Below are 15,382 nucleotides of genomic sequence, written 5' to 3' on the forward strand. Positions count from 1 at the left end.
AAAGTTTCATTGTTCTCGTGTGTAATCTGTGAAGAAATGCACGTCCTGGAAAAGCAGCCTGTAATTTGTAGCACATGAGTGTGCTTTGGGGAAAATCAATCAAATGAACTAAGACGTGTTCTCAACTCCTAAACTAATGATCCTTCCTGTGAGCAGCATGAAACACCGGGTGAGTCCCAGATGGCATAAATCCTCCAGGTTTCAGCAAGGCTGTGACAGCTTAGACTACCTCAACAGTACCCTAATTGTGCTGCAAACTTTTTAAGGTGGCCAGCAGTCAGCCTTTTCAAAAGCCTCCTTCTTCCCCAGCAGTCCCAGGGCTAAACAAACAAGTTTACCAGTTAGTGAGAAGAGAATGCCAGATTTAATTTATACTCTTTCAGGGCTGATGGGCTTAAAAATAATAACTCTGAAAATCTGATTTTGTCTTAAGAAATGCCAAGCAGCTGCGTAGAGGCATTCAGGGCTGGGACCTGAACCAACTTCTGTTGAGAGAGGAAATTAGGACCATTTTGTTACCCTGACAAAAATGAAATCTATGAGAACAGTAATTCCTTTGCAGAAAAATCAATAGTTTCAGCATGTTTTTAACGTGGCAATTTGCTGTGGAACATCTTAACAATACCTCAGTAAATCACCAGTTGAAATCAGCTGCTGGCTTTGATTGTGCAAGTACAGAACTGCGTGAAAAATGTGTAGTCAAAGCAGAGGAAATCTCCCAGAATTGTGACTTCCTCACTCCTAAAGTAATTGTGAAAAATCTGAGAACAGATACAGGTGAGAAGAAGCTTTGCTCTACACAGAGAAGTTACAAAACCACCAAAATCCAAATCTGTAACCCTAATCTGGCAAGAACTTCCAGAACTTCTTTCCCTCTGTGCCTCAGATCACCCTTTTGGAGTAAGGCTGTTATTAAACAGTGAGGGGAAATTATTGAGCAGTCATTAGCCACAGCATGATCTTCACAGTCCTATGTAAGCACTAAATATCATTATCCAACAGATTCTGTAAAAGAAAATACAAGAAAAAGGCTATTTCTCTGTATTTGCTACATGCTGCTCTGATGACTGAGTAGTACAGACCACGCAACATTCATCTTGGTTTTTGTCATTTAGTAGTAGCAAAATAGGCCTCACAGTGCCATTACTTATTTCAATGATATGAAAAGGGCCAAAAAATTGCTTTTAAAGAAAATTCAAGTCAATTCTTAAACCTGATTAACTTTGCATTTAACCTTCTGAAAAATGCAGAACAGGAAATCCAAATTACACAAGGAAAATATGTTTAAAAATTATCTCTGACATAATTCCAAGGTTATCTCTGGATCAAATTGTCAGGGGATAGGATTTGCAAGCAAACAGCAATAAAAAATTGCTTCTGCTATCAGCTCTGAACTGTACCCTGATGTGTCTGTATTCCACTCTGCCCAATCCCTGCTCAGTAATTAGAAATGTGGTGGCAGCTCTGAAAATGAGAAGTGACGCTCTGATTTTACATGTGCTCCAAAACACATCCACCAGATCTGCAGCAAAGAAACATTTTCCAAGAGGAAATCAAATGATTTGTGTTTTGCTTCATTGTAAATTCTCTGTGATGGATGCTGGAATTAATTCAGGAGATGTTATGCTCAGCATCTTCTACTGGAAAAAGAATTCTTTGAGAAGAGTCTATTTAGAATCATGCTGATGATCCATAAAACCTTATTGTTGAATGGACAAGTTAAGGGAGCTCTAGATAGCTAAATTCAGTTCTAGGGAAGTAAGCTGCCATCTTTCCTCACCATCTTTTATGCCTTTGAAAGCAAATGTGACCTGCTAGGATGCTCTGCTCTGTGCCAAGTTCTCCAGCTGTGTCCTCCTAGCTACAGCTACATCTGTAAATAATTTTTGAGTCAAACTCCCAAATCAAAACTTTGACAGTGTGAAGGTTATTAAAAAAACTTGCCTCTAGAAGGACACCACCACTGGCCATTACTAATTCTCACCTAGATTGTTTACAGGTATTTCAATTATCTAAGATAATTGGACACCAGGATGATAAAGCTGCCTTAGATGCCTTGATGCAGGAGGGATCCCCTTTTTCCTTCTCCAGAGCAAGGCCAGATAAAATGTGCTAAATATAAACTGCAGAGAACACAGGGTGAAACAGCTGCTCTAGGAGCTGGTGTCCACAGTATCTGTGTTTAAAGGGCTCACTTTTAGAGCACTCCAGTCTAGTGCTGTGAACTGGATGCCTGTAGTGGCTGGGCTGCATGAAACAAATGAATTTATCTAGAAGAGCATTCCATCAGCACTCCTGGAGACTGCTCCACCGTGGGAATCAAACCACATCAGCTGGGCACCACTCAGGGCTGGCTTCCACAGGGCACTCCTGGTCCAGAGTGAGATGCTGGTCTGGAGGCACCCAGAGCCAACTCTTGGGAAACAATGTACTCCATTTTCATCAGCATTTTGTGTATATTTAGAGGTGAGAGGAGTGAATATGACAATGAGTTTGTGGTCAGCACAACAAGAGCTGTCAACACGTGTCAGCCCCATGTCAACACATGGCTTCCTGCTACCCTTGGCGAGTTATTGATCCAACAAATCCCTCAAATGTCTTTGTTCTGGGCTCTTCTCTTGGCTGAAAATGCAGCTAGAACTGTGCACAAGGCTCTGCACCAACCCTGCTGGCATGGCTCTGCCCAGGGAGGGGACAGGGCAGGAAAGCTCACCCAGCCTGTCCCCTCGGGTCCCTCTCAGCTCCTCTGGACACTGAGAGGGGCTCCTTCCTCAGCCTGCACCAACACCAAGCTTGGGGAGGAGTAAGGAAGGAGCAAAAAATACAATCAGAAGGAGGGAGGTCCCTTGCAGGGCAGCAGAGCCCATGGAGGCTGGCTGCCCTTGTCCCTGCACTGTCAGCCAGGGTCACTTCCACAACTCACAGAGCCTGAACCAGGACCAGCACATTTCCCAACCTTGGCATTTGATCTCCCAGAGTTTTGGTTTTCATACAGTTGTTTGGTTTATATGACTGTGCACTACTTCAGAAACGGATGTCAGCTTTCCAAGGAGGCTGTGGGGAAATTCAGGCTTATGGGAAACCTTCAGCTCAAACAAAATCACCGAGTTCTCACAAAACTGTCCAGACCTTTTCGCAATTATCTTACATCACACACAGGGTCTGAGCAACTCTGGATCATTTCACAGCTCAGCTTCTTATCTTTTTATAGTTCTGCTACTGTGGCTCCATTCTTTCCCATATGAAGAAACTTTTATTAATATTTTATATCCTTACTAGATTGTGAATACAATTTGCCATAACAGTACAGAAAAAGCAAATACACTTTGTCCCCTGCCAACAGAAAATCCTTAACAGCTGTTTGTTGCTCATTTGCAAAACATAAGAGCAATGGAATTCCATTACTTAGAGAAACTGGCTGTTCCATGATATCCTTGGCAACAAACACCACACTTATCTTTTTGAACAATGGACTCTCAAAGTTTCTGCAGCCCACAAAAATAAGACAGTGAGGAAGACTTTTTCTTAACTGCAAAATGCCAAACAATGGGAACTGACTCACCGTCAGCTGCATTGTGTTTCATGAAAATGAAACTTTTACTTGTTCTCTCTCTCCCCCCCCTAAAAAAAAGAAATTTGCTCGCTGCAAATTTAGAGAAAAGTTTCATGCAACCATCTCCTTCACAGGAAGAGCTTTTTATTGAGGTCAAGACTTTGGCAAAATGAGGAGAAATTCAGACTGCAATCTGAGTAATGTAAGAACTCACAAACAACATTAAAGGAGTTACTTAGGTTTATGATAAACCATAGAGAAATCACAGAGTGGAATTTTCCCTGACTCTTCAAAACTTAAATACCAAGCAAAACAACATCATGCTTTACACCACAGATATTTCACATATGGTTTTAACTAAAGAACTTCCAAGTTTCCAACAGCTTAAAAAAGAACTGTCTATGGCATACCAGAGAGATGCGAGCTCCTCAGAAAGCCAGGACATGCACATACCATCCATAATCTGGTTTCTATATTTAGGGAAGGACTATACCTAAAGCCCTGGAGGTCAGCACTGACTCAAGCCCAGCATATTTTCACAGACAGATGTTCTAGACAGTGTTTACCACGGTCCACTCTCCCAAACCCACAGCAAATGTGCCGTGTGAGGACCTGAGCTGGAGCCTGCACTGTTAAAAGTTTTATTCTCTTACCTCAATAATCCTGTCGTGGATTTGCAGCCCTCCTTCCTTAGCAGCAGGCCCAGTGTCAACTATTTTGGATACAAAAATTCCTTCGCTGGATGAGCCATCCTGATTGTCCTTCAAGGATGAAAAGGAGAACACATTATTGTCCCTCTCACCTGCCCTCAGCTGAAGCTTGTCCGTGTCACAACAGTGCATGTCATTTGAGAGAAATATTCTTCCTGATGTCTTAATCTGGAATTGCTTTGTGCTAATGAGAACACCTGATACTCTGATTTTGGAAGATTAAGCAACCAGGGATGGGCTTCCATTAGGTAAATTAGTTGCTTGATAATCATTTTCCTCTGGCTTAGGCCAGCTCAGGAGTAATTGTCATGACAATTATTCTCACAGCAAAATCCAGTGAGACACAGCCTGCTTGCACATCAAACATAACAGGGAAATTTTCATTTTTAGCTGCAGAGCTTTTCCTCTGGAGACTTGAAAATAAACCCATGAAAACACCTTGCACCTAAAAAGGTACTTTCATATTCCTGTGTATTGTGCCTCTACCAGTGCAGAACAATGTCTCAGAAAGCTGAAAAACTCTAAAGAAAGAATAACTTTCAAATGAATTCACTAGGAATAAATCATGATTAATGTCAGATTTCTGAGCAGCCAAGAAGTAGTTCTGAATACTTTCTAAATTACTAGGACAAGGTATAATCCACTCCTTGATGTAATTAAAGTCATATGCAGCAGCTCCAGCCAACAAGCATCCCAAAAAAATACATTAGTGAGTGTGTGGTGCAGGAAACATCTGCTGAAATCACAGAAGTCAAAACCAAGCTGTTCAAGTTCCATCCCTTCACCTGCACACAGGGCTGCTGGATCTCTGCTGGAAAGGAGAGTAAATAATATTTTTTTTTGAAAGGGCTTAAGTTGTGGCTCTGAACCCATGAACTTCACAGCAGTAGGGTCCGAGAAAGAGACGCTGTGGGTTTTATCATGTTGGGAGTGGCACTGCTCTGGGATTAGTGGTGCTGGCTGTGATGATATGCAAGAATAAACAGGCAGCAGGAGAAAAGGCAGCGTGGTTAATAGACATCCACACAACCTCAATGGAAGAACTGCTCTGAAAGAATCCCAAGAGGACCAAATGCTTGTCAGCAACATTTTTCCTCTAAGGGTTGACCTCCATGCTTTTCCCAACTGGAAAGGGCAAACATATTTTAACAATTAACATACCACGCATGGCCGGCCACCAATAATATTAAATCCAAGAGATCCAGAGTCCCGATGAAGGACCAGAGTCAGTGCTTTAGTTTCTTCACCCTGCAAAGAACAGACAAACACATTCAACACATCGTGTCTGGGGGGTAAAACAGCACAGGTAATACTTCCACCCAGGTTTTTTGCTGGGTTGGTTTCTCATTTTTGTTAAATCCCCTTGTAGTTTGGAGACAAAAGTTTGGAATAACTCTGCAGCTCCCAGTGGCTGCTCCAGCCACCCCACTGAGCTCCAGCAGCAGAACCTCCCCTAAGATTTATGTGGCTTTTTTATTGAGATCTACACTGAGACACTTAACAGCAACAGAAGGGGTTTATATGAAATTCTGGTTCCTGCAACTACTTGACCCAGTCATATGTGATGTGTTATGTAAAATACTCCACGTTTCCAGTAGTCAAACTCTGACTTTTCTAGGGCTGGGGGGGTGACTGAACCTTAGGACTGGAGCCTTGCATTGCCCCTCTCTCCTGCTGACTACGTGACATTGTTTTAAACAGTATCAAACGCAAAATTCTCTGCAGAGTTTTAGAAAACAGCATTAAACAAAACTGTGACAAATGTTGCCACAGGCCCAGAATGTCAATTGCTATCCACAGCACCTGCTGTGCATGGTTTTTTTTTCCTCTGGCATTTTAAGGCCAGCAAACCAGAAATCTCCCATCACTGAAATTCATTATGTTAATCCCCTAAAATATGAAATTCTGCAGTGAATGGTTTTCTGGACAAACAGCATACAACAAAGATATACTGCAAAGACATGTAATATCTGGGGGGCTGTGTGAACAGGTTTTGTTATTTTTGTTATCCTGGTCTCATCCCAGCTTGTTCCTAGCTAGCAACTCCTACAAAATGTCCTTTATGACACAGGCATGCTACTTAGGCCTATTAACTTTTATGAAGACAAAACTAAGTGCATGAACTGTTAAAGACAACTAAATGTTCACAATGTTCTCCCTTCAGTCTGAATCTAGTGTAGTTATTTACAGCAGAGCACTACAAAAAGTCCTCTGAATAACAACATTTAGAGATCAGAATAGATCAGTATGTGCATCTAGAGATACAGATGAAATTTTCCACCTCCAAAACCATTTTCTTTGTTTTATGCAAGGGGTGAAAAAGTTATGAACACAAAAAAAGCTTGAGGAAGTTGTCTTAAAAGTCTGGTTTTCATAACCAATTAATGACAAAAATTGCAACAGTTACATTGTAATTCAATGCAGATGGTTTTAGTTTGTGCATTTTTCTTCTAACATGTCAATTTGAAGTTGTCAATCAAATATTAATGTCTATTAAAGTCATAAAAAATGTCAGAGTAATCCTGGATTACTGAATTACTCCCAGAGATCTGGGGATGATAAGGAAGCCCAGTTCCCTGCCAGGGTGAGCTGGCAGAGCTCCACTGACTGCACACTCCGAGTCCTCCTGGGGGAACTGCACCAGCAGCTCCACCTGAAATGTGCTTTACAACTGCTACGTCACTTTCTGATCAGTATCTTCCCTAATGACCCACTCAGAAATAGACTTGGACCTGATACAGAGCAACATGAACAAGCTCTGGCTGATTTCATTTGAATCTGCCTGCACTTGGCAGCAGTGAGAACCAGGTATCCAGAAGAGAAGGGGAAAATGAAGTAAAATCTATTTCCCTGCAAGTCTACAGACCCAGACCTCAGACAGGATTTCAAGGAACAAATTTCCAGTCCTGTGAGACCACTTTCAAGCACTGCTGATTCTGGATTTGAAAGACAAGCACATGCTAGCATGACTGTTTCCTTCTATTATCCCTATTTAAGAAAGCAAATCAATTACAACAATCAAAAAACAATTACAACATTGCTCTCAAGACACTTTCAGTAATTGGAGTTGCCTGTTTTCATTAAAGCCTCCTTATGAGGCTTTGATTTGACACTTTTACACCTGGCTGAACAAGTATTTAAGCAGGTGGGATTCAACCAGTCGGGTTGTGAGGGAAAAGAAACAACTAATGCAGCTTTCTGTAGGTACTTCTGCAAAAGTACTTCTGTCTACAGGGGTTTTAAAGACATTTCCAGGTTTTTCTGGTGGCTTTGTGCAGTGTCCCCATGCTCCCCATGGCAGCAGTCACGTTCCAGCCCCACTGTGGGTGCAGAACTGCCCAGCCCTGGGAGGCAGCAGCGCCTTGCCCTGACACTCGGCCACTTCTGCACACCCACATCTCAGCTCTTCAGGACTCCTCCAACAACCTTCCCCTTCTCTTCAGAAGGAAGCCACGATGCAAATGATTTTTCCAGGGCTCTGCCTTTCTCTCCCCCTCCAAGATCTGGCATTCCAGCAGAGCAGTCATTAAACAGTGAGGTAACTGTGGAAATGTGGTGGCCAGGGGCCAGCCCTGCCCCGGCAGCTGCTCCGGCAGCAGACCTGATGGTTCCTGGCATGTTGTATTCCCACAGCTGAACAGAACTCTTAAACATAATTCTTGAAATTACTGTACTTCCCAGCTGAGTAATGTGCAGCTAATAGACTGCCTTTCCCTTCAGATAGCAAGGACTAATGTCTTTGGTAGTGCTGTCCTGGTAGGAAGGTCTGTCCTCACCAGAGGAGGCACCTCAGCTCCTTCCTCACTGGTGAAAGGGCTGCCAGGACCAGCCTGGCCCATCCTGCTTGGGGACAGGCTGAGAAAAACACATCATCTTGCTTTAAAGGACTTCATCTGGCTCTTAGAGAATTCAGATCTTTGTCACCACCACCACAGAGGTCCTGAATGTCAGATCATAACTGGTTCTCCTGGCTGATCCGTTTAAAGTCAGCTCCTGTCTCTGGTTGCCAGGAGAGCAGAAGGGTTTCCACCCTGGGCTGTCAACTGCTTCTGATTCCCTCTCCCCTTGCCCCTTCCCAAAGGACTTTGCTGGCTGTGTAAATAAGGGATTGACCAGATCAGCTTATCAAGAGGTGTGCACAGGCCTGTGTTTCACCAAGGATTAAGCCTTGTTTGAACTGTACAAGTGTTTTTTCTTGATTGTTTAGACTTTGATATTTCAGGATTGACATGTCTGATGGAAGGACACATTTTGAGGGAGACACTCCACCTTCCCTCCCACTCCCTCCTCAAGCTCATCCTCAGTAAGCCTCTCCTCTTTCCACAAGGAATAAACAGTCATTGTCTGAACAAACCTTGGAACTGTACCTGGTAAAATTAAAGTGTTCCCTCAGTGATAATACACATGGGCAACACAACTGGGGTCATTTAAGGCACATCTACCTGCCCAAGGGGCTTAAAAAATTGTGAGATGCTTACAGATGAGTGTGTGTATAGAAAATATATTTATTTATGTCTTCTCTCAATATGGTTATAGTGCTAGTATAGAACTCACCTCAGCAATGATTGATGAAAGCACAGCAAAGCTGTGATTCATCCTGCACCACAAACAAGGTCTATGCTAAGGTGAATCCCCACCTGGGTCTCCAAAGCTGCCAAAAGACCATGAACTTGGGTCTTTAAAGAATGATTTAATGTCACTCAGTATTGTATTTCCCTTTCACTAAGCATTTAAACACAACTGTGTGTGGGCATTTCTTCTGTTTTGACTACAGATCTGATTTATTCTGGATTGGTTCTACATCTGCAGCAACAAGCAGCCATCAGGCAGGAAAGCCAGCAAACCCTTTTTTCTCCATCTACTGAGGAGCCAGAACATCCCAGAGTAAGTTCTGCAATCACCACTTGTGAGCTATGAACCCAGATTGTTGGTGCTCAGCACAGACCAAACTACTCCATCTGAGCATGTACGAAATATGAATAATGGCCATTATTTAAATAATGACAGCAAATTGGTTATTTCACACTCTAATCCCTGTGTTCAGGGACATAACCCTTAGGAAAATTTATACATCCTGCTGAGTGCTCCTGCACAGTCTGTGCTACTGTCTCTGAGAAAATAACCCCACACTTGGAAGCCTGCCACAGCCCCAAGGAGGGAAAGCATCCCCTGCACTAGGTGATCACCACAGGTCTTTTACTAAACTCTCTGTGTCACAGAGATGCAAGTTTGCTATTTGTGCTTGCCTGGGAGCTGGGCAGCAGAACTGTTAGTGTTGGCCAGCTGCCCAAAATGCTGTGAAAGACAAGGAATTGACTGACCACGGGCCCGGGGCTGTGGTGACATGACACCTCCCAGCTTTCTCCAGACTGGTGGCTGCTCCAGGGAACTGCACAACAGCCCTTTGTAACGGGGCTGGACCCAGCACAGGGGTCTGGGCCAGCTGCACCCATAAATCTGGTAGAAGTATAGCTGAAAATATGTGTCATGAACATTTGAGCTGAGAAGGAGCAGCTCTCAGGATTGCAGCAGCTCCTGATACTGTACAGAGCTAAAAGATGCAAACCCCACATCATCAGCACTAGCCACGAAAAAAGGGTGGTGTGAGAATAAAGGAGATCAAAGATGAGGAGGCAGGGATGGGCGAGATGGTTTCTGACAGCAGGACAGTGTGCAGGGCTCTCCTGTCCTCAGCAGTGGAGATGGAGCTGTGTGCCAGCCTGTGGGAGCAGAAACCCCCCAGAATGCCATGGCAAAGTGCTGCAGGAAAAGGGGGGACAGAACTGTCCTGAACCTTTGTATGACTGTGAACCCCCCATTTATTTGGATGGTATTACAAAGATTTTGACCAGCACACACCCAGTATTGCCTGAAGTTAGAACAGTTCATTTAGTATTGAAATATTTTCTGGTTTGAGTTAGGAAAACAGGATGGGTTCTGTCCTGGATTCCTAAGGTTAAAAAACAAAAGATCCTCTGACATGAAGTTTTATTTCCTTTACACAGCTTTTAGAGCCTCAACATTACCAGAGGTGTGAATACAGATGTTTGACAGTTTTGAGCAGTTTAATACTGCTGTGTCTGTGGTAGCACATTCCAGGTCACTGGGAGGACTCTGAATGTCTTCATTTAAAAGATAATTGGCTTCCAGGGCTTCCCTCGCTGGGGAGCCTCATTCCAATTAAAACTTGGGGATTGTTGCAGCTCTGGCTTTTGATTCTGGTCATTTTATAAACGGTCTAATTTTGAGGGGTTGAAATCAAGTTAATTTTTCCCTTCCTAATTAAAGAACCCTGTGTGACGCTGTGAGAGAAATGACAAGTACACAGCAGATGTCTTGTGTTTGGATGTCACAAAGATGATGGCTGCAGATCCTGAAATAGCTGCTGAGGTGTCCGAGTCAGATCACAGTTAATCCCAAAGGCTGCATTTTGTAGGAAGCCCTACAGTGGATGCCAGGTGAGCCCGGGCTCTGGAAAGCATTGGGTCACAGCCCCTTCCTCCAATGCACTCCACTTTGTGTGCCTCCTGGGAGTCAATTTCTGCTGCTTTAATACCATTTCCAGCCCTGGAAATTCCACTTTTAGAGTTTTCTTCGGGGAAGAGAACCAAGAGAAAACAGTAACACCGCAACCTTGTTACTTTTCTGTGCGATTTACTCTATGGGGTCCAGCCAGCAATGACGGTCACACTTAAAACCGCACCTACAGAAAGATGCACCTATAGATGCACCGCTTAAAGATGTACCTATAGAAAACACCATTTTACCGCTATTAAACCCCAAAGCTCAGCTATTTGAAAGGATTTGCGGCCGGATCGGCTCTCCGGGAGAAACCCTGCACACGGGAACGCCCCGGGCGCCGCGCACGGGACAAGGAGCATCCCGAGGGACAAGGAGCATCCCCAGGGACAAGGAGCATCCTGAGGTACAGGGCGCATCCCGAGGGACAAGGAGCATCCCCAGGGACAGGGCGCAACCCGAGGGACAGGGCGCGCATCCCGAGGGACAGGGCGCGCATCCCGAGGGACAGGGCGCGCATCCCCAGGGACAAGGAGCATCCTGAGGTACAGGGCGCATCCCGAGGGACAAGGAGCATCCCCAGGGACAAGGAGCATCCCCGAGGGACAGGGCGCAACCCCAGGGACCCCGGGCAGTGCGGGGCCCGTCCTTACCTTGCCGGGGGAGGCTGCGCGGGCGCGGGCCAGCGCGTCCAGGCGGGCGCTGTACTGCGTGAAGCGCTTCTGGTAGCGCAGCGCCGTCACCTGCAGCTCCAGCTGCGCCGCCGCCAGCCGCGACAGCAGCGACTGCTCCCGCTTGCCGGCGCGCAGCGCCTCCTTCTTCAGCGCCTTCTCCAGCGCGGCCGCCCGCGCCTGCAGCGCGGCCCCGTGAGCGCGCAGAGCCCGCAGGCAGCCGTGGCCGCCGGCCCGGCGCTCGCCGTGGGTCAGCACCAGCCCGCAGCCCTGCTCGCAGAGCCCCGCGGGCCGCGCCTCGCAGCGCTCCCGCATGTGCGCCTCCACATCGCGCAGGTTGAGCACCTGGCGGCAGCCGCGGTTGCGGCACTTGGCCGGAGAGAAGTCGCAGGTCTCGGCGTGCTCGCCCAGGTGCTGCAGCGGCACCACCGCCTCGCAGCCCCGCGCGTGGTTGTCGCACTTGATGTCCAGCTTGAGGATGAGGCTCTTGAGGGGCAGGACGTGGTTGAGCTCCTTGGTGGAGATGCGCTGGCAGTTGACGGGGCAGCTGCCCTGCTGCACCACCCAGGGCAGCACGCAGCCCGCGCAGAAGACGTGTCCGCACGGGGTGGTCAGCGGGTCCTCCAGCACTTTGTTGCACAGGTTGCACTTGAAGTCGGGATCCACCTCCCCGCTGAAGCGATCCAGCTCGAACCCCATCCTCCTTCCGCTCCGCCGCGAACAACCGAAGAAAAGAAAAAAAAAAAACCAACAAACCAAAAAACCCAGAAAAAGTACCCGGAGCGCGCAGACGGGCCGGGGAGAGAGGCGGAGAACGGGAATAAATAAGAATGAGCCGCTCCCGCCGCCGCCCGAGAGGCAGCTGAGCCCCCGGCCCGGCCCGCGGCCGTGCCCCGTCCCCGCGGTCCCGGAGCGCCCGGGAGGAGCCGCGGCCGCGCCGCCGCCTCCGCGCAGCGCCCGCCCCCGGCACCGCCCCCGCCGGCACCGCCCCCGAGCCCGGGGGTCCCGGCCGGACAAGGGGGCTTTGTCTGGGCCACGGGCGGGGCCGGCTCCGCGCTGCTGCCCCTTCCCCCGGAGGGGCAGGTAACGGGGCCCGCGGGGCAGAGCGGCGGCAGCAGCGGCACACGGGAGGGGAAGGGGCCGCGCCTGGGGAGGGGAACGGGGAGAGCGAGGGATGGAGGGGAGGGGGAGCGCAGGGAGGGTCGCGGTGGGGTGTGACAGGGTGAGACCGACCGGGCTCGGCCGCCGGCAGCGGTGACGGACGGGATGATCGCTCGGAGCGATGTGGGACACATGGGCTGGGCACAGGCACAGGGCGGGGGCTACACCTGGAGCTACCTGGTGCAGTGGAGGTGTCCCTGGCTGTGGCAAAAGATTTGGAACCAGATGATCTTTAAGGTTCCTTCCAACTCAAACCATCCAGCGGCTCTGTGATGACTTTTGGAGAGGGCACTCATGGAGTTGCCCCTGCGGTCAGGTCCTGGCTGAGCTGCTTAGAAATTGGGCTGTTCAGTCCTCAGGTGAGAATTCTTGCATTACCGACGGGGAAAAGTGCAAACAGAACAATCTGCCAGTGTGTGAAGGACTGAAACTTTAAGGGTTAATGATTTGCAAAAGCACCAGGATGCTTTGCTGAGGCCGGGTTTGCACCCCGCAGCCGAAGGGGAGGTGAAGATGTTTTGGGGGTGTGGTGGCAAAACTTCTGATCTGCCCAGATACAGGAGAGATGGACACACACCGCCAGAGGATGGCCACAACAAATCAACCTTTGTTTAGCAACAAACTGAGTTTTGGGCTGGTAAATACAGACCCTGTGGAGGTGGGGTGTGGCTTTCTGTGGTGCCCATGTCCTCCCTTACACACCTGGCTCAGGTGTAGATGCCTTCCCAGGGGAGGTATCGGGGCATTCACACGCAGACCTGAGCATTTTTATCCCTTCTGAGAAGGCACAACTGACTCAGCTAGGAGTCATGTCTGAGAAGGGGCCATAAACCACCAAAGATTCCCAAAGTGCCCCCAGACTCATGATCCACAGTGCTGCCACAGAGATTGGAAATCTCCCCCTCCAGGGCGGGCACCAGCACCTGAATCTGAACGTGTGTCATCCCACCAAACTTTATGTTCCATGGATTTCCTCCAGCCCTGATGGAAGAAGGCTGAGACCATCACTTTGACAAAAGGGCACCAAAACTGCAGCAGTCAAATCTTGGTTTTGGATCCACGGGTGGTGATATCTTTCCTCTCCACTGTCTGCTCTTATCCTTTCTCTTTGTTCCTAATTATTTTCTTCAGTGATCTCTTTATACTTTTCTATTGCTCTATTACTATAGATAATACCCAGAAGAGCTATGTACCTCCTTTCCCTTGCATACGAACTGTTCCAAAATAAACTTGCCATACATTTTATATAAATAAAAACACTCCATTCGGTGTCATTTCATTCTAATGCCCCCAAGGGATCTGTGAACAGGAACCTCAGTTCACAGAGCACAGTGCTGTCCACATCCTCATGGAAAAGGAATAAGATTGTTCTGTGTTTGCACAGGCTGCTAATGCCCTGTTGCTGCCACTTGGATGTAGCTCATTAAAAGTCACCCCTTTTGTACCCATTTCTGCCCAAAAAAAAGCTCTCCTGAATATGCTGTAAAAAGCCAGCCAGACCACACCTGAAGCACCAGACATAGCATTAGGCAAAAGCAATTTCTCCTACAAGGCAGATATTCAAGTACTGAAAAAAAAGCAATAAAAGAGACCAGCTTTGTTCATTGTGGATGGTGATGCAGAATTCTCACGTGCACCAGAGCAGCTCAATTGTTCCTTTAATGTGTTTAGAAGCCAGCAAGAAACTTCAGCTTCAAGTGACCTTTAGTGCATGTCTGTGATGTCCCAGTAAAATGACATTCTGGATGCCTGGGATGATTTTTTTGTGTGTTGGTGACCTCTAGAAGGTAATAAGACTTGTGGTTACACAACTGTGTTCCCATTTCAGTCCCAGGCAAGTATTTTTTAGTGCTAAGGTTTTTCCTTTTTCAAATCTGAATTCCATCTGTAGTGCTCATTCTAATTATTAATGTTCCATAAAGCTTGAGGTTGCTTTTGGCTGCATACATTGCCCTGCTGAAGGGAGCATGCATCAGTATTTAGGGTGATATACCTAACTAAGGAATTTTTAACAGATTTGGTCCTTTTTTTATAAAAAAAAAGCAGATGATGTAATAGAGAACTGTGCATGTAGGTTTCTGTTAACTCCATCTGAAGGTTGTGTGCACTGCAGGGTGATAAAATTTAATTAATCCATGTATATTGCTGACTTTTGGATTATTCTAATTAAACTGTAATAGTGATTCTCTTACTTCTTCTTGTGCCTCACTGCCTTTTTCATCTTCCTTCTCTTTGCCATCTGTTTCTCCTCAGGATATCTCAGCTCACATGTCCCTCCTGCCATTCCCCTTCCTTCAATGCCCTTCTCCTCCTGCATCCCCTGGGGATGCAGCCCTGCCCTGCTGAGTCCCCACACTTCAGCTGCAGTGGCACTTCACACTTCCCTAGCAGCACTCTCTTCTTTTGCAGTTTGCCACAAAACCTGGGATTGCTGTTAGCAATCACAGCATCTGCTCCTTCCAAGGGCATTGAAATGAAATAAAACTTCACACTCCCTGCTCAGGGGATGCACAGAGTCCAGCTAAGGGGGTTCAGTGCCCGGTGCTGTGTCCTCTGATGGGGAAATCCACCTGGTTCTGAGCAGGCTGGTTTGGGATTGCTGCTCCAAATCAGCCACCATCGCCTTGCAACCCTTTACCCCAGTTTATAAACTGCCCCATGTGCTCAGGATGGTTGTAAATAGAAAGAAATTAATTCCTTCAAGGATTGCTGTGGAGGTTTGGGTTTAGGATTTCAAAGTTGTCACCCCAGGATGCTCGAGGCCACTG

General features: G+C 47.0%; 1 protein-coding gene across 1 annotated transcript in view; it reads right to left on the bottom strand.

Moving 5' to 3' along the window:
• PDZRN3 (PDZ domain containing ring finger 3) overlaps positions 1 to 12,358 on the bottom strand; it is a 130,168-nt gene extending 117,810 nt beyond the window's left edge. Inside the window, exons 1-3 of the mRNA XM_059856829.1 lie at positions 11,436 to 12,358; positions 5,425 to 5,511; positions 4,207 to 4,314 (exon numbers count right to left, since the gene is read on the bottom strand). Coding sequence (XP_059712812.1) covers positions 4,207 to 4,314; positions 5,425 to 5,511; positions 11,436 to 12,152 — 912 coding nt within the window. The 5' untranslated portion in view covers positions 12,153 to 12,358. The remainder of the gene's footprint in view (positions 1 to 4,206; positions 4,315 to 5,424; positions 5,512 to 11,435) is intronic.
• Positions 12,359 to 15,382: the final 3,024 nt, after the last annotated feature.

Source organism: Haemorhous mexicanus, chromosome 11 (genome assembly GCF_027477595.1).
Source record: "Haemorhous mexicanus isolate bHaeMex1 chromosome 11, bHaeMex1.pri, whole genome shotgun sequence".
Lineage (NCBI taxonomy): Eukaryota > Metazoa > Chordata > Aves > Passeriformes > Fringillidae > Haemorhous > Haemorhous mexicanus.